Here is a 26,811-nt window from a genome sequence, read left to right as displayed (position 1 = left end):
ATTACAATAGAAATTGAGTTAAAAAAGTTAATGAAATATGAATTACTTTAATATATTAGTTTTATAATAAAATATAGGTGAGAATAAGTTAGTGGAATATTATAGGGTCCATTACCAGAAATGAATAAATATTTTGGGACGGATGGAAATGAAAAATATGACAAACTTTTTGGAACGAAATACTTATTAGGGTGTGATAAGTAATTATATCATGGCCATGAGTGTCGGCATTAACCCTGATATCGAAATTATGATATATTAAAGGCAAAGTCACTAATTCTACAGAGAGAGTATCATTTCAATTTTATCAGTGACTTTCATAGGAATTAAGCAAGTCGAGTAATATAATTGAGTTAAACTTAAAGTACTAACTAAACTCGATCTCACTAAGGCAACTAAGATCTCAAATTCAAGTTTGTTGTAACATATTCTTTGAATTTAATATTATAATTAAAATAAATTGATCAAAGGAAAGGACGAAACAATTAATGAACGATCAGAGGTAAAGTGTCCATTAGTTTTGAATCTAAAATTAACATGTACCTGAGCAGTGTGCTAACCATAGTCCAAACCTAAAATTTGCTGCCCTCAATTAACCAAAAATAGAATTGGTATCAACTTGTGGGAACAGTCTGAATTTGATATTTTTTGTGTTTTAATATTCGATTTAATATTCATATTGCAGCATTATTTTATTCTGAACCAACCATTTTCCGCAAGTAGCATATAGGACAAGCTGGTGTACCATTTTCTCTAACAAGTAATTTGTAGTATTACAAAAATCACTAAATATTAATTTATTAAGGGATATATGGTTCCAATTTTAGAGTGTTACACGAATCTCCTAAAATATTGATTCAAAAACATTCAGACTCACGGTTTGATATTGCAATTTAACCCTCAAATTTTTGTGTACCATTTTGTCACAAAAATTCAATAGGATGTAGTGTATGATATAATAATGTAAGGATTATAAGGATTGTAGGGATTGAAGTATTTGGTAACATGAGATAAAATAAAAGCAATTACTTCGTTTTTTTCTATTTTTTGTAAGAAACAAAAAATGATTTCTCATTTTAAAGAAGAGTTAACTTTTACCAACTAAATCATAGGAGTATACTACAAAGAAAAGGCCAAGGAGATTTTTAATAAAATGACGGATATTAATTTGTATTTCTAACTATACACAAACACTTTAAAAAACGTCCTTATTCTTGGCGTCCCAACTAAAAATAGAGGGGACGACAATGAAAGCGTCATTGAAAAGCCTAAATCAAGACAAATTTTGTTAGTAATTTTCAAATTTTTAAAGCGTAGTTAATTGCTTAAATATTTTTGTATCCTTAAAAATAGGAGTAGTGCTTAAGTTTTTTAATATAGTATTCCATTTACGTTGTAGGAGTAAAAAATACTAACAAGTGTTGTACATACTATTATTTTTATTGTCGGTAATGTAAGGTTATTTTATTATATTGTGTATATATAAATATGCAATATAGTGTATAGAAGTAATTTCCATATATAAGATTATGGAGTAATTTTCTATAATAGTGGTGGAATGAATGTTTCCTAAATTATTGCACGTCTAGTTGGATGTTGGGTCCTTTATATTTTCATATGTCAAAAAATAATTGATAGGATATACCACCTCATCATGTCCACTGAATTTTTTCTCAGGAGTAAAATCCTTTTCCTTTTCAGATTAAGCGATTTTTTGTAGTAGTACTCTGTCTACGTCATTTGTTGTAAAAAAAATTAGTTTAAGCGACAAATAATTCTACCACAATTTCTGAGGTTTCTTTTATTTTTGTAAAAACTAAAACTCAAGATTCTTCAAGGATTCGATTGCAATAGATTCTTTATTTAATTCTATTTAATTAAAAAAAATCAGTCAAAATATATCACTTACATGCATATCTCTATTGCAATCTATAAAACAGACATACATCACTAATTATCCGTAATCTCCAATTCTCTCCCCATAATCCATAATCAATCTTTCAAATTATTCTTTATATATTTAAATCTCGAATCCTCATTGAAAAAGGGCTTCGCATATCCCCTATAAAAACCCTCATTCCCTAACCAAAAACTTCCACATTAATTCAATCATAAAGAAAGATGTTGGTGTATAGAGATATAACCAAGGATGATCTCAAATACGACCTTGCTTCGGATCCCTTCGAGGCCCTATGCATCGTGGCCGAACGAGCAACGGAGATACGCGACCGCGAGGAGAAGGCGTTCCGGGATAGCAAGCGTGTTGTCGAAAAGCCGATCATCTGCATTTTGCCGAAAAGGCCTAGAGAGGAAGCCCTCCCCGCCCCCGCCCCGAGGCCTAAGCGAAGAAGGGCGCCCCCCGCGGAGGAGCCGAAGCAGAAGCGGGTGAGAAGGCCGCTCCCTCCGCCCCTCCGCGAAAAGCCGCCGCTGCCGGCGGAATTTCAAGCCGCGATCGAGGAGGTGGCCGCAGCCAAAGGAGCGGTGGCAACGGAGGCGAAGCTGGTGATACAGAAGCGGCTCACGAGCACGGACCTGAGCGGCGGCCACAACCGCCTCTCGATCCCGTTCAACGACGTCGAGAGCGATTTTCTGACGGAGGAGGAGAAGGAGCACCTCCTCGGCCAGGATGAGAAGAAGAAGAAGCTGTTTCTGGAGGTGGAGATCGTGCAGCCGTCGCTGGCGGTGGAGACGGTGAAGCTTTGCCGGTGGGATATGCCGAAGGAGAACGGGAAGACGTCGTCCACCTACGTGATTCGAGGGAAATGGAATGAGATTGTGCACAAAAATGACCTCATCGTAGAGATGACGGTGCAGCTGTGGTGTTTTCGGGTTGATCGGGAGCTGTGTTTCGCGCTCGTGAGCGTGCCAACGAAACACGCCGACTGAATTCCGGTGGTCGGATTCTGGAATTAGGGTTTTAGGGTTTAAATAATTAGGGTTTAGGGGTTTAGGGTTATTAACTTTGTTTGTTTGTTTGTTTGTTTGTTATCTTTATTCTATGTATTGTTTGGGATTATTTTGTCATCAATTATCCAACAATTTATGGTTTTTAACTTTGGAATTCTAGGCTTCAAGTAATGAGAATGAGTATGTTTTGGTTATTTGTGGTTACTTTTTCTATTTCAATTTGTCTGTTCTCTGTTTGTGTTCATTGATGCATAGGTGTTTAATTAGTTACTTTTACGAAATACCAATATAAATTGGTTAGGGTTTTAATTTGGATATAGTTGAGAAATTTGATAATGCTAGTGTAGATATTAGATATCGATGGCCAGCTGTTTTAAAAAAAGAGATAATTATTTATAATTACTTGATTCCCACTACTTGCATCTTTTAAAAAAAACAAAAACTTAAATAACGAGATATACAATTCAAATTATATTGCGAAAAAAAAGCGAGTAAGATTCTATACAAGATCAACTATAATAACGATAAAGTCGTACTTTTCTTCTCTAGTGTCGAGTTTTGATTAATGATAGTCATCGATACATTGTACTATTAATTTATAAGTTGACTTATACAAACAACCGATTTCAGTCGAGTTTTAATTTGACGGATAGTCATTGACTCTAATGTAGTATATAAGTAGACTTATAAAACTAATTGCATGTAAGGAGTCAAATATTCTCTAAGTTTCTGATCATATATAGGATGATGTTGATAAATAAAACAATAGTTGTGAGGTTATTTTAGTAATAGAAGGTCAGTTATGACTAATTATCTCTTGATTATTCATCTAGCTATATATGATTGAATCGTGGGATTGAATTTCATGAACTAAACATACTACATATTTAATCCGAAATACAATCTTCCAAACCAAACACCTCCTAGGACTATGATTCAACCTCCACAAATTCATGATCGAGATGATGAACCAAAATGGCGAGATTAGAATGACTTTCACTAAAAGATACTCCATCCGTCCCATATAATTCGGGTCACTTTGATCGGGCACGGGTTTTAAGAATTGTAATGAAAAGTGAGTTGAAAAAGTTAGTGGAATGTGGGTCCTACCTTTATATATTAGTTTTAAAATAAAATGTGAGCAGGAACGAATTAATGGAATATGTGGTCCACTACCAAAAATGGTAAAAGTGAAATGAGACAAATTATATGGGACGGGTCGAAATGAAAAATGGGACGAATTATCCGGGACGAAGGGAGTACTTAAAACTCATTCTCATTGAAAGTAAAACCGGTAAATTTCCAGATAAATGGTTACAATAAAACAATTGGAACATTAACAACAAGTAACCACTAACAATTCATTCTAACAAGCAATACTAGTAGTACACTAATTAGTTAAACCCTAAACCCTTTCCACAAAGCATAAACCCTAATTCCTAAATTCAGGCGGCGGCACGATTCCTCGGCACCTTCACGAGCGCGAAGCACAGCTCCCGATCAACCCGAAAACCCCACAGCTGCACCGTCCTGTCGAACCGGAGTTTATTGCTCTTCACGATCGCATTCCAACTCCCTCGAATAACGTAGGTCGACGACGTCTTCCCACTCTTCTTCGGCATATCCCACCGGCAAAGCTTCACCGTCTCCACCTCCAGCGACGGCTGCACGACCTCCACCTCCAGAAACAGCTTCTTCCCTTTCTCATCCTCGCCGAGGAGGTACTCCTTCTCCTCCTCCGTCAGAAAATCGTTTTCGATGTCGTTGAGCGGAATCGAGAGGCGGTTGTGGCCGCTGCTCACGTCGGTCTCGTAGAGCTTCTTCTGTATCACCAGCTTCGCCTCTGCCGCGGCCGCGTTCTTGGCCAGGGCCATCTCCTCGATCGCGGCGTGGAATTCCTCCGGCAGCGGCGGCGGATTTCCGGCGAGGGGGGGAAGGGGCGGCCCTCTCTTCCGCCTTTTCGGCTTTGGCTTCGGGACGGATTCGTCTGTACGCCGCTTGAGGGTTTTGGCCTTGTCCACAAGGGTTCGAGTTTCCGGCAATGCCTCGTTTTCGTGTATCTCCGTTGATCGTCCGACGACGGCGCATAGGGCGTCGAAGAAATCAACCTTCATGTGAAGCATGTCTTTCATATCATCTGTGCTTATGTCTCTCTTCCCCATCTTTGTGGATTGAGAGATTGAATGTGAGAATTTGTGTCATAGAATGAGGGTTTTTAATTTTTTTTAGATTGAATAAAGAATGAATTAGAGATTTAAGGGATATGGTGTAAAAAAGATTCATATCCTATATATGTCTCATAGTTATCTTGCAACAAAATTCAAATATATTACCGTATCTAATCTATCATCTATATAAATGGCCAATCCCAAATTAAGAGATATGGTGTAAATTGAAACATAACCATTGTGGCATAGATAATTACTTTTATTTAATATATATATACTAAATAATTATACCTGATTTCCTTATATTTGCAACCCTAAACTAATCGTACAATCTGTACACGATACTATTGATATAGTTGAAACAAAATTTAAATCCAATTTAACTAGTTAGATATATATTCCTCATTAATCACGGATTTGAGGGGATATAGACTTAAGTCTCGTTTTGCTTTATCACCATTCTCACATTTTTTTATCACTAGACTTTGACAAAAAAATCAGTGACGGCATGTTAGTGAGTATGTCTCTATTTGTAAAATACTAATAATAAAAATCCCATTTCTCATGACTCTATGCATGAATTGAGTGCTCCTTGAGCCAGGAATTCTATATGGGTGGGGTAAAAATATACATAAAGATATTTTAATACATTAAGAAGGGGCAAAAATAAGGATATTTAAACAAAATTTAAAATTATCTAGTCAAATTAGCATACATGAATTTTTTTTAGGTGGGGCATTTGCCCCTTTGGAGGCCTAGATCCGTCCCTTCAAAGGGACATTAATAAGTTCAATAGATTCATGGGAAACTAAACTTCCTTCGTGGTTTACATTGGCAGAGGAATCAAATGGTATAGTTCATTTTGCTGAAACTAAAATTCAAATCATCGTCCTATAAAAATATCAAATCAAAATATATTTCCAATTTGTGACGCATAAACTAATCAAATGCGTAGAAAGTAAATATCGAATGAAGATGCATATTACCTCATGATATCAACTTTGTCATAGGAGAATAAGTGAAAGCTCAAAGATGTGTAAATATCAAATGCGTAGAAAGTAAATATCGAATGAAGATGCATATTACCTCATGATATCAACTTTGTCATAGGAGAATAAGTGAAAGCTCAAAGATGTGTAAATATTTTCATTGGTGTATTACGTTATTTTATAGTAAAATTTATCAAGTTTGGACAGCAAAATTATCATCACTCATAGTATACACGTAATGACGTAACAAATTTATCTAGTTTCGACAAATTTATTAGTGTATTACGTATATACATGTATCAAATGTATCTAGTTTGGACAGCAAAGTTATCATCACTCCTAATAATATACATGTAACAAATTTATCTAGTTTGTACAAATTTATTAGTGTATATACATGTAACAAATTTATCTAGTTTGGACAGCAAAATTATCATCGCTACTAATAATATTAGGCCTTCTTCAAAGCAACGAATTTGGCTCTTAATATATTTGCTCTAATACTTTTCTTAATTTTATACTAAACTTATGGCTGACAATTTTTGGCACGACACGAACCAGCACGAAATTAATGGGTATGTGTCAAAGCTTATTGGGTTCGTGTCCTTATCGTGTCGACACGATAACGACACGAAAATTTTGTGTCGTGTTCGTGTTACACGTTAAGTATACTATAATATTATTTTGTGTCGTGTTCGTGTTACACGTTAAGTATATATAACATTAATTTTATTTTTATTTATTTTAAAAAATTTAAAACTTTAAAATTTAAAATTAAAATTAAAATTTTCGTATTAGAAATAATATTAATATATTATAATATTATTACTATAGTGTTGTTATCGTGTTGTGTCATATATGTGTTGTTATCGTATCGTGTTGACCCGAAGTGGTTCGTGTCGTTAATGGATTCGTGTCGTGTTCGTGTCTGAGGGTGGCGGGTCGTGTTCGTATTTGTTGTTATCCTGTCGTGTCGTTATCGTGTCGATACGATAACGACACAACATGCACGATTTGCCACCCCTAGCTAAAATAATCTTATTTTGGTTAATTGAATAGAAATTCTCACAAGAAAATTTTACTAGGCCCAATTTAAGATTTTACAAGGCCCAATTTCCTTACATACTTTTCCATCAAGCCCACATATTTAAAAAAGATTTAATTAAATCGAAGGCTTAGCTCAGAAATGCAGAGAGTGAAGAAGAAGCTAATGGTGTCACCATTCACACTCTCCTCTCTCCTCCGCCGCGAAAAAGACCCAAAGCTAGCTCTTCAACTCTTCCTCAACCCTAACCCGCATCGCCCAAATGCCAAACCATTTCGCCGCTCTCTCCTCTCCTACGATCTCATCATCTCCAAACTCGGCAGAGCCAAAATGTTCGCCGAAATGGAAATTGTCATGGAGAATTTGAAGAAAGACACCCGAATTAGTCCGAAAGAAATCATTTTTTGCAACATTATGACGTTCTACGCCCGATCGCGCTTGCCTAGTAATGCCCTCCACGTGTTCGACGAAATTCCCTCTTATCGTTGCCGAAGGACTGTGAAATCAGTGAACACGTTGCTGAACGGGCTCCTTGTATGTCACGAATTCGATAAGATGATGGAGGTTTATGGCCGGATTGAGGATTACGGGAGCCCTGATGCGTGTACGTACAACATTCTGATAAATGCATTTTGTGTGATGGCTGATTTGGTGAGCGCGCGGAAGGTGTTTGATGAAATGCTGAGGAGAGGGGTTGAGCCTAATGTGGTGACATTTGGGACTTTGATTAACGGGCTTATTGCGAATTCGGAGCTGAATGCGGCTTTCGGGTTGAAGAGAAGGATGGAGAGGGATTTTAAAATCAGACCTAATGCACATGTCTATGTAGCTTTGATGAAGGGGCTTTGTAGGGTGTTTCGATTGGATGAGGCTGTTAGGTTGAAGGGTGAGATGCTGAGAAAGAAGGTGGAATTGGTTCCTGCGGTTTATTCTACGTTGATCAGTGCGTCTTTCAAGGCGAATCGAAAGGGGGAGGTTTCTGGATTGTTGGAGGAGATGAGGGGAAACAGGTGTAAGCCCGATACAGTAACTTACAACGCGATGATACATGGATATTGTAAGGAGAATGAGTTTGGGTTGGCTTTTGGGGCTTTGAGTGAGATGGAGAAAGACGGCTGCAAGCCGGATGTCATTAGTTTTAATGTGATTATTGGTGGGCTGTGTAGGGAGAGGAGAGTGGGTGAAGCCTATGATTTGTTGGAAGATATGCCACGGCGGGGATGTGCCCCGGATGTGGTAGCTTACAGGACAGTTTTTGATGGTTTTTGCGATGCAAAGCAGTTCAAAGAAGCAGCAAGCATATTGGATGAGATGAGTTTTATGGGATATGCTCATCATACGTCTAGTGTAAGCAAATGCGTGGATGCATTGTTGATAGAGGAGAATAAGGAGTTACTATTAACATATGTGTTTATGTTGGTGAAGAGAAACTCCCTTGATAGATATATATGGAGACTTGTAACTTGTTTGCTCTGTAAACGTAGCAGTTTAGATAGTCAAGAACTGTTTGATGAGCTGATTAATACTCATTCTCTTCCGATGGGCTAGATATACTTCGCGGCTGGTTTTTTCTCGTGCACTAAAGAAATGGCCAGGAGTTCCGCAACAAGTGGTTGAGATGCACACTCTTGGTTGCTGTGGCTTAAATGGTGAGTGCTTCTAAGTGAAATGGTTATTCAGTGCTGTGATCCAAAGGAATGTACTTGCACACTGAAAGTTCTGAACTTGAAATTAGCCTAAGGAGTTATAGATATTGATAATACGAGTAATAGTTCGCATTTTCACTATTAGTATCTTGATTTACTTAGATATCCAATATTTGTTACTTGTTCTTAATAACAACCTCCTACTAGGATCACCTATGGAGCTTCCAATTAGCACGGGGTCATGGTCTTACACTGAATGTTTTTCACTAGTATCTGTTAGACCATAATTCTGTTATGCTGCCATATCAGAAATATTTGGAACAATATATATCAAATCTCTTGTTTTAGTAGTATTATTAACAGTGAAACTATTAACCAAAAATCATTACAAAGTCCAGTGACACTTGAGTCTTGACCGAGTGATGCTGTTTCCCCAAAATCATAGTGTAGAATGTACCGAATAGTGGCTTGAGCAATCTTTTGTTGTTCTCTTGTCCATAATTTTTCAGGCAGAAAAGGGCTTACGAAGCAAAATTGTGATTTAAATGATACAAGATAGAACTTCTCTGGGACATGTTAATGAAAGTATGAAACAACTGTTATATTTTGATTTTACTTGAAGTGTCAGGCTTTGGATTTAACATCCTGTTATTGGCATTCAGTACTGACATTCGCTTTGGGGCCTATTGTTCTCATCCAGAATGCCTGACTTACAAGTCGATGGTTTGCACCTCAGCTAAAGTTGCCAAGCAACACAAAGACACAGGTTCAGTTTTTATTGCTTGTCAGATTTTACATGAACTACTATCCTGACTTATTTACTTTCCTTCCCAAACATGAAAAACCCGCCATCTTGTTCGCCTTCTTTGATGAAGTGAGATTTGATTGTGCTCGTTGTTTACTGATTATGTTAATTCTTTGACCAACTTTCTGTTCATGTGATCAAACTATAACTTCAGGCTTAGTCGGTGACCTTGACCTCATAACAACTATACGATCACGATCATTCTCGTAGTAACAAAGTTGAGTAAGTAGAAATATATTGCCATGAAAATAAAAATAACATCTAATAATGCATGATGCCAACAGTTGGCCACTTATATATAGAACCTGCTATAAGGATTTAGGCTTGATCAGCAGCATATAGACGTCATTCCGCATTCGTCCATTTTATGAAGTGTATACTATTTCGAGGCGTAGTCTAATTGTTCAAATATAATATGTATCGAAACTGATTCACCTCCCACTGCACCTTTACATGTTTTTCTTAATCGGTTCACATCTGTGATTACTACTCCTATCACTCTTTTGCTCATAACTAGAGATTAAGTCTATATTGGTTGTAACTTGTAAGACCACTTGATTATGAAACCTCGACTCATCCATGTCATGTTGCAGAATATGAGAATATACCCTTGGTATGGCCACACCCTTGGACGATGACACGTCTGCTGAAGGCATTCCACCTATTCATCCTCCGTCATTTGAATAATGGATTCCAACCAAATTTCTGTATTCAAACTTTTGGGGGTTGGTTGGAAGCTCTTTCCTCGTTTACCAATTATGCTTTTCTTTTCAGTTGTTGTCCCTGTCTTGTTCTGCCTACCTTAACTCCTGCTTGCATGCAGAAACAGACAATTCACTTTGCTTACTAAACTCTAAACTTCCTTTGGAAACTGAGTTTGTGTGTTGATTCATTAAGTTAGGAGGAAAGTTGGAAGTGGGACATTTTGGAGGGTGGTCTTGCACTAAGATTGGCAATTAGAAACTTGAGTTTTTTTGGTAGTTTGCGTGCAAACAATTGAGTGAAATAACTGTTGATGAATTGTGATGTGCTCTTATTATTGGGTAGGGTAGATGGGGTGGGGGACCTTTCCTCCATTTTGAGTAGTCACTTTTTCTGCATAGTCTAAGTTAATTGAACATGAATATCACACTCACACACTATCATATGCTTCTTCTGGGAATGAACATTCGCCGGCGATGGCTATAATAATAGGGATATTGGCATCTAATATCACGAAACTTTCAAAAAGTTGGGTTTTTCCCACGAACTTTAAAATTGACAAATAATATCACGAACTTTACCCCCTGTTTGTTTTTTCCCACGAATGAAAAAATTCCCACAAATAATATTATGATACCGATTTTTTTTTCGTAATTTCTCGACAGCAATTTTGAAAGTTTCAAGTTTTTCAATCTTTGAAGATAGTTTTTCTTGAAGCACATCCTCTAAAATTGTTCGTCAATCTATTAAAATAACATGAATTTTTTCATTCGTGGGAAAAAATAAACTCGGGGTAAAGTTCGTGATATTAGATGCCAATATCCCATAATAATATTGTGTAAATATATGTACTTTATATAAAAAATTGTTTTTTTTTTGGGGGGGTTTCAATTTTTTATGTGCCTTTTGGTTTTTCAATTTGGTTGAATTTAGTGAAGAGGGCAACTCTACAATAAAGAAACTTGAGGTATTCCTTTTTTATGAGCCCTTGATGCTACATTATTTGAGCTTGGGTTCATTAATAACTTACAAAAGTATGAAGTTTGGTCAATTTTGGTACGTCCTGGATCTTTGAATCGCAAAATTTCAAAAATTAGCAATTGTTCCGAGGTGATTTTGATGCGATGTTGAGTTGATATACATGTATAAAATTTTGGCGATGTGAATGAATAGTGACGCAATGTGTACTAATGTGACTATGTGAACGGTATAAACGACATCGTTTCGATATAAAGAAACTAAAAAATAGACGTGAAGTTGCAAAATTTTGAAACTGTCTTAAGACTCATTTGTCATTCAAATTTTGAAACACGCAAGACACTAGACATTACATTATTGACAATTAACCCGTTAAACTAATATCTAATTCACTTGTTTTCTCCCCAATCATAAACATCCTCATTAAACTTTATCAATTCAAAATCATATGATATCAATCTCATTTTTAAAAAATTTGGGACTGTATTTCACCCCTAAATTGGAGTAGGGTTTATTAACCTACATAATCTAATTTAATGGCAGAATTTTATGTCATATGTAATCTTTAGAAATTCAGTCTTCTATATTATGTCATATGAAAGATCAGCATCATGATTCTGCACCCAAAGAATAACAAATATTCCTTGTCAAACTTTCAAAAACTTGACCTAAAACAAGCACTATAAAAGCATGTCACCATTCATCACATTTCCACACACAAAAAAAAGGAAGACCTTCCATCTCTTGCAAATTCTCCCCTTTGTCACCCTCTTCAATTAGAGTTTACCGACGAATTTATCGACATTATCGAAAATGAATCGATTTATCACAATTTGGGCTGTGATTGTTGTTGCTCTTGTCATCTCACCCCATGCCATGCAAGCTAGGAATCTCCTAGGCATGGAGAAGGTTCCGGAAAGTTCTTCATCGTCGTTGGCGCCACCGGTTTCCTCTAAAGCCCTGGCGAAGGAGCTCTTCGGGCGCTACCCAACTCGCCCGCAGCTCGTAGTCGGTGTGGATCGTCGGAGTTTAATAGCGTCAAACCCTAGTCCTGACATTGGTCACTAAATGGTTTGGGATATTAAATTGGTCACTACATTAAAATGACTTGTTTAGGTGCTTTCAAATTAAATTTATGAAGTTTGTTGAATGTTTTGTATGCTTTTAAGCAATGGGATTTCAGTTATATACATGTAATAGTCTCTATTTGTTGGCCATGCAATAAAATATTTCGGCTTTTTTATTTACTTTTGGTAACGTAATTTATGTTGTTTTCTTGAAATTACTACTCCCTCCTTCCACGAAAATTCGTCCCGGTTTGACCGGACACGGGTTTTAAGAAATGTAATGGAAATTGAATTGAAAAAGTTAGTGGACTGTGGATCCTACTTTTATATATTAGGTTTATAATAAAATGTGAGTATGAATGAGTTAGTGGAATATGAGGTCCACTGCCAAAAATGGTAAAAGTGAAATGGGACAAATTTTGGGGGACGGACGGAAATGGAGAAATGAGACAAATTTTGGTGGACGGAGGGAGTACTATATTAAGACACGGGCTAGCCCGACCCGATAGAGTGCTTTTATAGTTGAAATGGGCCTCAATTTCTTCTCAAATTAAGTTGGGCCCAGTTTGAATTTTATCCCTACTATGGCCCACTACTTTCTCAACTGAAAAAATTAACAGTCGATTGTTTTTTACTAGATTAGTTATTTATTATTGTTCTAATAAACTATTTTAATCTAATCAATTATTATTTATAGAATTTACGTATTTTTTTCTTTTTAATCATAATCATAATTACCTCACTAATCATGTGAGGTTGTAGTTAATTGTTAATTTAATTTGACAGCACACTCTTGGTTATGGATCAAATCATATTAATTGAGACTTGAGACTAGAAACTAACACACTTAATGCGTTTAATGTACAAGACAATTTTTTAAGGCAAAGATAAAAAACCAATTTTAAACATCTGTCAAAGATAAAACGTTAAAAAACTGAAACGATTGCCTCGGCCATATTATGTTTTTGTATATAAAATTATACAATTAGGTTTACTTAATTGAAAAATATTTAAAAAGTAAAAGTTCACATGCACGTCTTTATATGGAAATCACATCCAACACTACACTAACCACTTTTATTAAAATCCATGTCAAACCTCCATCAAATCTAATTTTTTTGGTGGATGGGGAATATATAACTTTCACCTTTTAGATTTTTCACCATTTGACGTAATATACTCCATCCGTCTCGGATAATTCGGGTCACTTTGACCGGGCACGAGTTTTAAAAATTGTGATGAAAAATAGGTTGAAAAAATTTGTGGAATGTAGGTCCTATCTTTATATATTAGTTTTATAATAAAATGTGAATAGAAATAAATTAGTGGAATATGGGGTCCACTATAAAAAATAGTAAAGGTGAAGTGAGACAAATTATGTGGGACGTACCGAAACAGAAAATTGGGACGAATTATCCAGGACGGAAGGAGCAACTTTCAAACAAATTACCAAACTCTTAATCAACAAGTTTACCTATCATACAAACAAAGTACTACAAATATACACTTAGCATCATTCTCTACTAACCAACCTATTAACAAAATTGTAAAGCCCTAACAAAAGCAGATTTCTTTCAACAAAAAAACTACCCTAAAATAAAGCCAATGTTTTATCATCCACGGCAAGATCAACACAGATAAACTTGGCACTGGACAATAGTCTTGCCGATCTTGAATCCGGGCACGATGCTCAATGCCACGAGAGGCTCCGGCTGCAACCGGGCATCGTCGCCCAAGCTCTCCATGTAGACCTCCGAGAATCGGTCCCCCTTCTTCGCTTGGAAGACGGAGACCCCCGGCTCGAAAGACAGGGCCAAGCGGCGCAGGAGCCAGACGCGCTTCGCCATCTCACAGAATGATGAGAAGAAGGGCGTCTCTGGCGGCTCACTCGACGCCACGGACTCCAAGCTGCCGAAGAGAGAGGCTTCCATCTTCGGGTGCACGACTCTCGAGTACTTTGCACGGAAGAACGATGCAAACGGAGATTTAGGCTTCGCGGATATCAGCTCGATGTATCGGTTGAGGAATAAGACGCGCCTCTTGTCCCTCTCCGGCATGGCCTTCTCATCAGGGCAGTTGAAGCAATCGAACATTTGTTTGCACACGAAGGACTCGAACGCGAAGCACTTATGGCTTGGGTTCCTGAAACGAGTGCCCGGCTCAATGGAGTCAGCCGCAGCATCCAAATCCCAGCCAGCGGATCCCATCTCTTTGATCAGAAGTTGCACGAAGCTTCGGATAGACTTCAACGTCTGCCTGTGGTAGGACAGGAAGTCTCCGACCCTCGTGTCGGATAGCTGAACGTTCTCGGGGACGACAAACTGCCCGCTCGAGCTCAGCCTCTTCTCGAGCAACGTGTTAGCCTTATTGGCATCCGATAGCTTCCCTCTGAGAGAGGCGGCCTCCGATTCTTTGAGTTTGAGCTGAGACTCGAGCTTCTTGGCAGTGACCTCGTACATCCTAAGAGAACTCTTCCGCTCTTGAATCTCGGATAAAAGCAACGTGGTGGCCGGAGTCGCCTCGTTCAGCTGTTTTGTTAGATAAGCCTGCTTCAGCTCTGAGAGGCGCTTCAGCTCGGATACGACCATCCTGTCCGCAGCTTGAATCCCATCAGCGTCGTGAGGAGACTGAGCAAACTGCATCTCCGCGTACGCGGCTTTAACAGCAGAAACTGAAGCAAACAGTTTCGAGAGGAAAGCCTCTTCGACTATCCCGTCATCCTGCAGGAGCTCCTCCTTGTCTTCGTCTGCAGACGTGCGAGCCTCAGCGTGCTTGAAATGATTTTTCAGAATACCATCATCGTCCGGTGCTACACCTGTGACCGCACGAATGTGTAGAGCCTTGGCAATGGCGCGCGCCAATCCACTCTTGCTCGGTGTGACCACAGAGCGTTTCACCGAATCCATCTGAATCAACAAAAGATCAAGTATTCAGAGATGATTTTTACCACAATAATCATTCACAGTGAGCATTGTCGCATAACAAATATAAGGGAGACGAAGAAGAAGAAGACGACGATGAAGAAGAAGAAGAAAGAAGAGCCATATTAGAGGCATGAAGAATGCCTTTTTGCCTAAAAGATTAGGTAAAGTGAATTTGGCATAAGGCATAGAAAACTCATTTCCCAACTAGACAAAGTTCTGCAAATCATTACTAAACAAATGCATAATTCAAAAGTTAGGTAAAAACTAATACTTTATTAGAGCATACAATGTTTGATCCCATAAATAAAAACACCCTCAAATGCAAGTGGAATGATATTTTTAGTTGTATTTGCCAGACAGCAGGAAATAGCAATATGAACAAAATCTGGAATAAAAAAGTAGAGCAAGAACATGTGATGGAGACAGAAAATTTCCTAAGCAATAAACTAGTTTTGAAGCAATTCGCGATATATACTTTATTACAAGAAGGCGTCCGTCCCCACAAGGGCTCAAAATAGGTATGTCTCAAACTCAAACACACCTTGTTGTCTGTTGGTAACAACCAACAGGGTGGAAACAGTCAGAAATTCCTAAGATACATCCATTCTTGATGATTATTCCAATTGTGCCAATAATCCATGAGCCAACCAACCACATCATTAGGAAAATCAGAAACTACTCAGAAAATCACAAATTTATACACAGGCTGTATGCACTTTGCATCACCAAAAAATGGTGCCTACTTAGCAACAGGCTAAAACAAACGAATAACATACACTTATTGATCAACTTGGCATATACGATGAAGTGTTATCATCGTATTGAACATGAATATTATATTGAAAACGGAAGGGGGAGTTCAAAGAGGCAATAAATCTTCATCCCTCTAAATCTCACACCACCTAAATGAAAATCTTTGATGGATTCAACAAGATATATATGTCCGTACACAAATCTAGTGTTTAATGAGTGAAGTACTAATCCAAATGCTAGAGATCCAATCCACCTAACAGGCTACCACCATTAAGTAGACAAGGAAAACCACTCCATCTATTAGGCAACAACCATTTGGGACCAAATAAATATGATTCTCTCAGAGCCATCCACGGCTCACTAGTTCCCGATTCACCCTAGCACACCGGTGGACCCGGGATTAGTCACAATCACCATATAGAAAGACACACAATTTATCATGATTTAGTCATGGTTCATAGCAGTGAAGTTTTGAAAAATGCACACATCAACCAACGGATAAAATAAAACTACAGTCAATAAAAGTAGTTTTCATCCCTGCAAATTTAACCTGGACCCCACATTCATGATTAAACAAACAAACAATCATTCTTGGATCACGTGGCAGTCACGTGACAACACCCTCCCAAGGGTTTTGCACACAACACCCTCCCAAAGGTTAAAAACAAGAAGGTAAAAAAAAAAAAGCAAAGATTTGATTTTTACCAACACCCAAAAGTTAATCTCGCCTCCCAAGAAATCTTCAACCGAATGAAGCTGCGGATTTGGGCTTTTCTATCAACGGAGGCGCTAAACACAAGAAGCTCTTCAACCCCTGATATAAAAAAGACTATGAAAATGTTTCTAAAAAATGGCATAAAATGCAGAGATGCACATAGTGTGTGTGTTTGTATGTGCCCAAAGCTCAAAGGGACAAAGAAAGGTGGAATCTTTAAGTGGAAAAAGCTCAAACCAGAGAGAAAATACATGTATATATATCGTTAGAAGCCCAGAACAAAACAAGAAGCCAAACAAAAATCCAGTCTTTATTTAAACAAATAAAAAAAGTTTCACACTTGGCTGGAAATGACAAAGAATCTAATAAGGTAAGCAGACAAAGAAATAAAGAAGTTTCTAGAGAACTACTTCTTCTTCTCCACAGGCACCTCTCAAAGCTTGGATTTTGCTCTAAAAATGGAGAGAGAGAGAGGGGCTGCTAGGCAGTGGAGTGAAGCAATGCATTGGAAATTAGAAAGTGGAAACACACAAATACAGTGGGGACAAGTTTCTCTTTTGGACGGTGTTGCCCCTTGCTTTGGGAGTCGTGCTCGCCTGAATCTGTTGCAGAGGCGGGTTAAATTGGTAAATTCGCGCTCTGTCTGAGAAACGCGGTTTTTGGACAGGGGGATATCGTGTGGGCAATCAGATGTTTGTAATTGAAACAGTAATAATTAGCAAATCTTAGGATTTTTTTAATACTGTGACGTTAATAATTAGAGATCTATTGATATTTAAAAAGTTGTCAATTATTCTGAAGAAAGTGACATTCATTCTTTCATCCTATATCGAGAAAGCGTAAAGTGTAAAACGTCTTTATCTTTAAAAGGGTTGAATATACTAAAGAAAAGTGACATTATGAAATGGCATTGATTGTAATTTAAATAGTGATGAAGTTAATCAACTTCATTTCATCTTTTTGGATTCATTTCAGCTCCATGAATTTCTTGAATTAGTCAATGTGATTTTAGGCTATTCTTTAGTTTACAGTACACACTTCTTTAGTTTATAGTTTGAATTCTAAATATTGCATAAATAGCCTCATTTTAGCTATATACTAAGTAGTACTATGTTTACATTTAGACCCATTTAGACCCATCTCATGCCGTGATAACTTGAACCTCCAACTTATTTATGAGATGGAAAAATGGGCACGTTTCGTGATAACTTGAACCTCCAACTTATTTATTGGATGGAAAATGTATTGCCAACTAAGACGCGCTTCATCATCCGTTACACAATGTAACTGTTTTTGTTAGGAGTAAATGACCATTAATGCAAAAGAGACTAATAAAAACTCAACTACAATCTCCATGGTTTTGTCAACAGGGTTTTTCTCCTTTACATTCCCCAGCTAAGTGCATCTCCAATGGTCGGCCAGCGACCGGCTAGCCGATTCGCGGCGCTGGCCGATCGGCTAGCCGAACCATTGGAGGCGGCCAGCGGAAAATCGGCCAAAATTTCAGCGTGGGCTGGCCGATCGCTAGGCGCTGGCCGGCATTGTGGCGTGCCGATCGGCCAGCGCCGAATTTTGATTTTTTTTTAAAACCTATATAAACGCGATTTTAGTTTTCATTTTCATTTGCACCGCTTGTTTTAACGAGTTTTCTCTCTCTCTAAATTTCTGTACAAGAGCATCATCGAGCGATGAGTAACGCGGGTGGTAGTGGTGGGGATGCTGAGGAGTACGAACGGTAAATGAAAGAGGGTATAGAGGCCTACATGAACCGTGAATGGGAGCGGTACATGCGTAGGGTGGAACAGCAGGCGATACCTCGCCCTCCACCGGTTGTCCACAGCCGAGCAGTGATTGATCGGGATCACGAAGCTGCACATCAGCGGCTATATGACGACTACTTTTCAGAGAGCCCGCGGTTTCCGGCAAACATGTTCAGGCGGCGTTTTAGAATGCGCAGGGAGTTGTTTATGCGTATCGTTGGAGCTTTGGAGCGTCAATATCTGTGTTTCCGCTTCAGGCGCGATGCGGTTGGCAGACCCGGCCACACCCCAATTCAAAAGTGCACGGCGGCAATCAGGCAGTTGGCCTACGGAGGCGCAGCAGACATGTGGGATGAGTACCTCCACATCGGTGAGTCGACTGCTCTGGAATGTCTGAAGTATTTCTGTCAGGGCGTGATCCACATTTTCGGTGAGGAGTACCTTCGAAGCCCTACTGCCCGAGATTGTCAGAGTTTGATGCAGATGCACGGGGAGAAGCATGGGTTCCCCGGGATGTTAGGCAGCATAGATTGTATGCATTGGGAGTGGAAAAACTGTCCGACTGCCTGGAAGGGGGCCTACACGACCGGCTACAAGTCAAAGAATCCCACGATGATCCTCAGGCCGTAGCTGATTACCGGCTGTGGATTTGACATGCATATTTTGGGGTAGTCGGGTCGAACAACAACCTCAACGTCCTCAACTCGTCGCCCCTCTTCAACGAGAAGTGCCAGGGTATCGGTCCAGCCGTCTCATTTGTGGCCAACGGCAACCGGCATGATATGGGCTACTACTTGGCCGATGGGATATACCCTAGGTGACCTGTCTTTGTGAAGACGATCAGGCACGCAAGTGATGAAAGGAAGGCCTACTTTGCGGAACGGCAGGAGTCGGCGCGCAAGGACGTGGAGCGCGCATTTGGTGTGCTCCTGTCTCGATGGGCGGCAATTAAGGGTCCAACGCGTTTGTGGAATATTAGATGCGTTTCCTAAATAATGTACGCCTGCATTATCCTGCACAACATGATCGTCGAAGACGAAGACGTACAACTGACTAGTTGGGCCAATGACGATGAAGCCGGTCCAAGCCATGGAACGGCCACCCCTAGCGTACGACATGGGGTACCTCTCGATGAAGTCGGCCGCCTCAAGGAATTTGCCGATATGCGCCAAGTGGATGCTCATATTCAACTCCAAAAGGATATAATTGAAGAGTTGTGGGCACGGAGGACTGCACGCCGATAGTTTTTTTTATTTATCATGTAAATTTTTTTTATCTATGTACCTTTTTTTTAATGCAATTAATGAATTTTTCCGTATATGTCTACTAAATTTAATTCCGTAATTTAATTGTGATTTTAATTCCGTAAATATAGTATTTTTTGAATTATTTTTATTGCGGCTGGCCTATGGCTGGCCTAAATCTGATGTAGCAGGTGGATTTTTAGTGTTGCTGACGTGGCAGGGAGAGAGAGTGGCTGGCCTATGGCTGGCCGAATTGCATTGGAGATGCTCTAACCAAAATTGAAAAGTTTAAAGTCATTTGTAACTAGCTAGCACACCAGAATGTCTTAGAAACCGAAGAAACCAAGTTCGCTGGCCTTCTCCTTCTCGAATGTCTCGAAATACTGATATATGATGGTGACAGCCAGCAGAATTCCTGTACCGGAGCCAACCGTACCCATGAGATCTGCCAAGACTGTCAGTGCACTAATGCACACGCCACCGAATGCAGCTGCGGTGGGAATGTACCGGTTCATGTAATTAATTCTACTTATTTGTTTATGTAATTTTGATGTATAATTATATAGGGGAGCACTAGGGTGCCCTCTTATTTAAAGTCACAACGTACATCCAATTTGGTGCTGCCATGTGGCACAAAACATGCAATATTTTAAACATAAAAATGCAATCTAGTTGTATATGCATTTCCGCAGATTGCATTTTATTTGTAGGTAAATTGCATTTTATAGTGTTGAGTTTTGCATTTTCACATAAATTGCATTTTATATTGTTAAGTTTTGCATTTTCACATATAAAAATGCAATCTGTCTTTAAATAAAATGCAAATTAAACAGTCAATATCTAAAATGCAAAACTTAACAATAAAAAATGAAATCTGCCGAAATTCATTTATAGCTTCTACAAATATAAATTGCATTTTAGTGTTTACAATATTGCATTTTTTGTGCGACATGGCAGCACCAGATTGAATGTACGTTATAACTTTAAAATTAGTTGTTATACTAGTACATCCCTAATTATATATTTACAAATAATATCACCTTTTATTACTCTAACTCTCCATTTTTCAAAAGCCAAATAAAACTAGACTAATGTAATTAAATTGGGCTAGTTTAGTAAAGCCCACTATTTAATTAAGTTAAATATAAAAATGATCTCTTGCTATTTAATGGTTAACTAGGTTAAAAAATTTGTTCATAAGAATTCTTCGATTTCTTATTTTTCATCCAACAATTTGTAACATTAATGGGGAGGCAAGCTTTCTTCACAAATCTACCATCAGAAATTAGCATCAACATCCTCTCACGGCTCCCCATCCGAAGCATTTCAATCAGCAAACGCGTCTGCAAATCATGGCTCGACCCAAAATCAAAACCCCACTCACCATTGTTCGAACGGAGCCGGAGTGGGATCCGGTGCCGGGGAAATCAATTCGGTTCACCATTTGGGAATTTGAAGACGAAGACGAAGCGGACGCTCTTCACCTCCATCCCTTCACAAATATTCGAATCCCTTACAACGCAAGGTCATCTTGGGTTCAGCAAACTAATGGTTTGCTTCTTCTATGCACATACAGGGAGTGTCATAATTACATATGCAATCTTCTAACTCATGAATATATCGATCTTTGTTGCCCTGATGCATCCCCATTGGACAAGTGGTTGTATTTTGGATTCGGTGTGAGCAAAATTGGGCAAATAAGGTCGTTTGTGTCGATTCGGGTGCTGAGTATCATCATGTATACACCCTCGAAACAGGAACATGGAGGCGCATTGAAGCTGGCGCGACTTCTGGATGTCGATCCGATGACCAAGATTATTACACTGTGTGTAATGGAAACCCCCAATGGGTGGTACTTATTACACCATCATGGCATCCCACAAACTGCAATTTCACACACAAAGATATCTAAACAAATTAGTTATGTGGGCTATACCTAATTGGTGGGGTGTTTTGGATGAGACCCTAGTCCATTTCACAAGTGATGACAAGTGCTTTATCAATGGCCCTGGAAAAAGGGCTGGAGTCAAGATTCCTCTGAGGAAAGATTTTGTGGTTTTCCACTTAGATAAAAAGATTGAAATCATCATGGAGAAAAAATTTTCTAGTCCATGTACACCACCGATAATATTTTGCCAAATGGAAATGTATAGCATACATGACCAAACCATTATAATGGCATAATATGATGTTTTAAGGAAATTTTATAATTTCCATACATAAAATTATTATCATATTGCACTAAAATAATTACTATTGCACCTCCAATTTTAATGGAGACTGCTACTCTTCTATATTGATATATAAAATATAAATTATATTTATTTATTTTATGGGGAAATTTATCTTTTTTTTTATATATACATAAAATTAAATTTCGCACGTAATAAGTTTAACATATGAATGACTACAAAATGAAGTTCTACTTTGTTTTTCAATTTTTCGTTAAACATAAGCCATATACGATGTTAGGTTAAAATATTGATTAAGATAGTTAATAATAATAAAATGATTTTATGGATTTTATACAATAGACAATTATTTATTAGGGTATTCAAATTAAGTATTACAATCTTATTTTATGCAATTAAAATAAAAGTATCTTAATAAAGAAACATCAACTATAAATCTAAGAGGATAGAACTTCAGTGGGCATAAATATATGGTCTTTAATTTATAGTTACTACAAAAAATAATTATAAAATTGTAAAGATATATCAACAAATTAAAAATATAGTCAAGAATATATTTACTTTGACTTTAAAAAGACCAGATTTTGATACCATACGATTTTAGAAAATATGTGTTAGAAGTATAAAAAAAAGAATAAATATATACTTCAAGAAGCAGTTAATCAGCATTCTCTACTCCCGCAACCTCCGATCGCATCAACCCATCTCCGCCATTATATTGACGTCGAAACCTCGCCGCGCACCACCTCCGATCACATCAACCTCCGTTCTCCGCCACTAAATTTCCGTCACCCCCTCTCTCCGAGTAACCGCGACCACCATCAGTCCATCACGCCTATCAGGTTTTTCTATTTCTTTTCTTTTCTTTTCTGGATTGAGTTAGTTTGTTTCATGACTTAAGTTTTTCTACAAGATAAATTGTTTATCTTGATTTTCTTTTCCTGAGTTAGTTTTTATCAAAATAATTGTTTATCGAAATCAAGATGTACTGTGTTCGGATTAGTTTCTTGAAATTATTGTTTATCATCCAAAATTGTACTGTGTTCGGAACGTTATTTTAGTTTGCATGAAAATAGATGTTGACTCAAAATTAATTCGTAAATTTGGTAAATTGAGTTTATTAAACTGAATTTATTTATTTGGTTTTTTTTTTTTTTTTTTTCAATTGCACTTGTATATAACGTGCCAATTTCAATTGTTTCGATTGGGTGCGGGGGTATAATCTGTGAGAAAACCTCAGATAATTTCTTTTCCTGCAAAAGCTTCAAACTTTAATACTTGTAGTAGCCTTCTAGTTTACCTCTAATCCCAATTCCTAAGATTTCTTATCTGCCCATTAGTTTGAAACCAAATAAATTAATCGGACATAGTGACTTCGGTTGTAAATGGTGGTGGAAATATATGGGATATATATTGGAAGAGTAATATAGTTTGGAGAAAATATTTAAGAGGAGAATGAGTGAAATATGAAGAAAATGGTTTTAGGAGATGTTTTGATGTGGGGAAGAAAGGAACACTCAATTTCTCAAACTTTTACAACTTTACAACTTCTCAACTCATGAAAATGGTACAACTATGCCATATTTATAGGCATTATCCCATATTCTAGAATTCTCTACTAGATATTTTATATCTAAATTTTTCTTTCTCCATAAAAATCTATATATTTTACTACATTCTAGGATATTTTACCAAAATATCTAGATATTTTCCTGCTAAAATTATCTAGATATTTTTCCTTACATATTCTAGACAATTCTACATAATATCTAGATATTATACTAAATATTTCTATTACAAAATCAAGTTTATTCAATAATATTCCAACACCCCCCTAAACTTGATTTGTCATTCTGAGCAACGTCCTTATCTTGATAAAGTCTTCATGCTTGAGCGGCTTTGTGAAGATATCAACAACTTGATCTTGCGACTTCACATACTCGACTTGGATCTCCTGATTTGCAACGCATTCTCTGATGTAGTGGTAGCGCGTGTCGATGTGCTTGCTTTGGTTGTGGAACACTGGATTTTTTGATAGCGCAATCGCCGACTTATTATCCACACAGATAGTTGTTGGCTCTTTTTGTGGCCATCCGAGCTCCGATAATAAATTTCTGAGCCAAACTGCATGACAAACACTGAAGGTGGCTGCCACATATTCGGCTTCGCAGGTTGATAAAGTGACAATGGGCTGCTTCTTAGACATCCAAGTGAAGGTTGTGTCTCACATGTAGAACACATATCCACTTGTACTCTTTCGGTCATTGTTGTCTCCAGCCCAATCACTATCACTGTAGCCAACAAGTCTATAGTCGTTAGCAGCTGAATATAATAGGCCATAGTCGATCGTACCTTTGAGAAATCAGAGTATTCTCTTTGCTGCCTTGAAGTGGGTAGTGGTTGGATTCTCCATGTAGTGACTTACGAGCCCTGTAGCGTACAATATATCCGGCCTTGTGCAAGTTAAGTATCGCAAACTTCCAACCAAGCTCTTATATAGTGTCGGATCTACCTTTTCCTCTTTATCGTTCTTTGATAGCTTGATCCCGCATTCCACCAGTGTGTTGATTGGTTTGCAATCCTCCATTTTGAATTTCTTCAGGATCTCCTTTGCGTAGTGTTCTTGTGTGATGAATACTCCATCTTCACGTTGCTTTACTTCCACTCCGAGGTAGTATGTCATCAACCTGATGTCTGTCATCTCGAATTCTTCAGTCATGGCCTTCTTGAATTCCTCGAACATTTTTGGATTGTTTCCTGTAAAAATGAGATCATCCACATACAAGCACACGATTAAGATATCATTTTCTTTAACTTTCACATAGAGCGCATGTTCATGTGGGTTTTGGTGAAGCCATTATTTCAAGATACTTGTCGATCCTGTTATTCCACATCCTTGGTGCTTGCTTTAGCCTGTACAAGGCTTTCTTCAACTTTAAAACTTTATCTTCTTGGCCCTTCACCACGTAACCATTGGGTTATTTGATGTAGACTTCTTTATCAAGAATTCATTCAAGAAAGCTTACTTCACATCCATTTGATAAATTTTCCATCTATTTTGGGCTGCAAGAGAGAGTATTAATCTAATAGTTTCTAACCGAGCGACATGAGAAAATACCTCGTCATAATCGATTCCAGCTCTTTGGCTATATCCTTTTGCGACTAGTCTAGCTTTATATCTTTCAACTTCACCGTTGGAATTCTTCTTGATTTTATATACCCACTTGACTCCAATGGCCTTGTGTCCCTTTAGTAGTTACACCTGCTCCCACGTGTCATTCTTCTCAATGGCTTTGATCTCTTCATCCATCGCGACTCGCCAATTCGCACTTGTTGTAGCTTCTTCAAAGCTAACTGGTTCACAATCAGCAAATAGGCAAAGTAAGATGAGATCTTCTAACCTTTCAGTGTCTTCATACACTCCATCCAAACTTCATGTGCGTTCTGTGGCTCTTTCATTCAAGAAAGATGGTGGTGAGCTTCTGACAGCTGATGTAGGTGGAGTTGTTTGTTCTTGTTGCTCCTCTCCCGTCTGCTCGCTTGTTCTTTGTTCTCCAAACGGAGTTATGAAGGTGGAGTCATTGTTCGAGCCGAAATCCCACACTCTTTCATCGAACTCCACGTCTCGGCTAATCATGGTTTTCTGCGAAGTTGGATCATACTCCCTCCGTTCCATAGTAGTAGAGTCATTTTGCCATTTTGGTACGTTCCATAGTAGTAGAGTCATTTCCTTTTTTGGTAAAAGTCAACACATTTTTCCACACCTACTTTACTCTCTCTTACTTTATTCTCTCTACATCTCTCTACCTTTTTCATTCCCTACTTTATTCTTCATTTACTTACTCACATAACACAACTTTTTCTTAATCTCCGTGCCGAAAAAAAATGTCTCTACTACTATGGAACGGAGGGAGTATAACTTATAGCCTTTAGTGTTAGAGTCATACCCAATGAAGATGTATGGTTTGCTTTTGTCATCGAGTTTACTCCTCGTCTGATCTGGTACATGTGCATAGGCTTTGCTCCCGAACACTCTTAAGTGGGCGATCCCTGGCTTTCTCCCGCTCCAAGCTTCTTGAGGAGTCATTCCCCATACACTTTTTGTTGGGGACTTGTTAGACAGGTACACAGCGCATGCCGCTGCTTCTTCCCAAAGCTCTTTCAGCAATTTCTTTGTCTTCAACATGCTTCGAGTCATCTCAACGAATACGTGTCCGGAGTCCTGCAATAGACATTATCCATCGCAGAACATATCAACAATCATCAACCTTTCCATAGCATCAAGTATTTCAAGTGACATGTACAAAGCAATATCACATACGAACACACATAGCACATATACATACCAACCACATTTTCACATATCCACACAAATAGATAGCCCCATTAAGTGCTTGGTGACAGACTAGGGTACGCGGACTAGATCAGAAACAGAATCAGATACAGACGCGGGTTTTGTCCTCGAGAGGACTCCACACAGACCACCCATTAAGGGTGCAGAGATCAGATATCAGAGACAAATCAGATTTGTTTTCAGACGATCCTCGCTTCGGCTATCCATAAGAATAGTGATCACAGATAATGCAGCGCTGCTGTCCTATGGCATGCCAATTGTACCCACAGAACACACTCAAGCACGGGGCATAAGCACAGACAAGTATACTTTATTTCTGACATTCTCCAACATAACGCATCAACACAGACAGATAAGACATTATCATAGATAGGTTAGACATCATCACAAATAGATCAGACATCATCACATATAAACAAATTTGTGTACATCTCATCAGCATATGTCCTAACCCGTTCACCTTAATTCCCATTTCCACATTTATCTAACTATCTTTACAGTCACAATCATATTCTTATATTTTACCTCCTAAATCTTTTATCGCATAACTAATCATAATTTA

The 26,811-nt window shown here is 38.1% G+C and overlaps 4 protein-coding genes across 12 annotated transcripts; 2 read left to right on the top strand and 2 right to left on the bottom strand.

Moving 5' to 3' along the window:
* The first annotated feature begins 2,121 nt into the window (after nucleotides 1-2,121).
* Nucleotides 2,122-2,886, top strand: LOC125207069 (uncharacterized). Its single transcript, XM_048106271.2, has one exon. It carries the CDS (start codon nucleotides 2,122-2,124, stop codon nucleotides 2,884-2,886), a length of 765 nt encoding a protein of 254 aa, XP_047962228.2.
* A 1,466-nt stretch (nucleotides 2,887-4,352) lies between these two features.
* Nucleotides 4,353-4,811, bottom strand: LOC125207068 (B3 domain-containing protein At3g25182-like). The gene has a single exon (XM_048106270.2). It carries the CDS (start codon nucleotides 4,779-4,781, stop codon nucleotides 4,353-4,355), a length of 429 nt encoding a protein of 142 aa, XP_047962227.2. The 5' UTR covers nucleotides 4,782-4,811.
* A 2,439-nt stretch (nucleotides 4,812-7,250) lies between these two features.
* Nucleotides 7,251-10,554, top strand: LOC125204409 (Pentatricopeptide repeat (PPR) superfamily protein). Of its 7 annotated transcripts, XM_089060370.1 has the most exons (5): nucleotides 7,251-8,456; nucleotides 8,658-8,758; nucleotides 9,265-9,340; nucleotides 9,418-9,521; nucleotides 10,154-10,554. In XM_089060370.1, exons 1-2 carry the CDS (start codon nucleotides 7,251-7,253, stop codon nucleotides 8,724-8,726), a joined length of 1,275 nt encoding a protein of 424 aa, XP_088916496.1. In that variant the 3' UTR covers nucleotides 8,727-8,758; nucleotides 9,265-9,340; nucleotides 9,418-9,521; nucleotides 10,154-10,554. The 7 variants fall into 7 exon arrangements, with proteins under 7 accessions (XP_088916496.1, XP_047959026.2, XP_088916495.1 ...); XM_048103069.2 differs by lacking the exon at nucleotides 9,265-9,340 and having other exon boundaries at nucleotides 9,456-9,521; XM_089060369.1 differs by lacking the exon at nucleotides 9,265-9,340.
* Nucleotides 10,555-13,742: 3,188 nt separating this feature from the next.
* Nucleotides 13,743-17,197, bottom strand: LOC125203621 (protein GRAVITROPIC IN THE LIGHT 1-like). 3 transcript variants are annotated; one of them, XM_089060007.1, is made up of 3 exons: nucleotides 17,110-17,197; nucleotides 16,690-16,798; nucleotides 13,743-15,213 (listed from the first exon to the last, which is right to left on the bottom strand). In XM_089060007.1, the coding sequence occupies exon 3, from the start codon at nucleotides 15,211-15,213 to the stop codon at nucleotides 13,936-13,938; it is 1,278 nt and encodes a 425-aa protein (XP_088916133.1). In that variant the 5' UTR covers nucleotides 16,690-16,798; nucleotides 17,110-17,197; the 3' UTR covers nucleotides 13,743-13,935. The 3 variants fall into 3 exon arrangements, with proteins under 3 accessions (XP_088916133.1, XP_047957965.2, XP_088916134.1); XM_048102008.2 differs by adding an exon at nucleotides 15,773-15,837 and having other exon boundaries at nucleotides 16,690-17,177; XM_089060008.1 differs by lacking the exons at nucleotides 16,690-16,798; nucleotides 17,110-17,197 and adding an exon at nucleotides 15,773-16,669.
* Between the last annotated feature and the right edge of the window lie 9,614 nt (nucleotides 17,198-26,811).

Source organism: Salvia hispanica, chromosome 6, assembly GCF_029641045.1.
Source record: "Salvia hispanica isolate PSC_SH4W2 chromosome 6, Shi_PSC_v1, whole genome shotgun sequence".
Lineage (NCBI taxonomy): Eukaryota > Viridiplantae > Streptophyta > Magnoliopsida > Lamiales > Lamiaceae > Salvia > Salvia hispanica.
The sequence above is the reverse complement of the archived record's forward strand: the minus strand, read 5'-3'. Positions and strand labels throughout refer to the sequence as shown.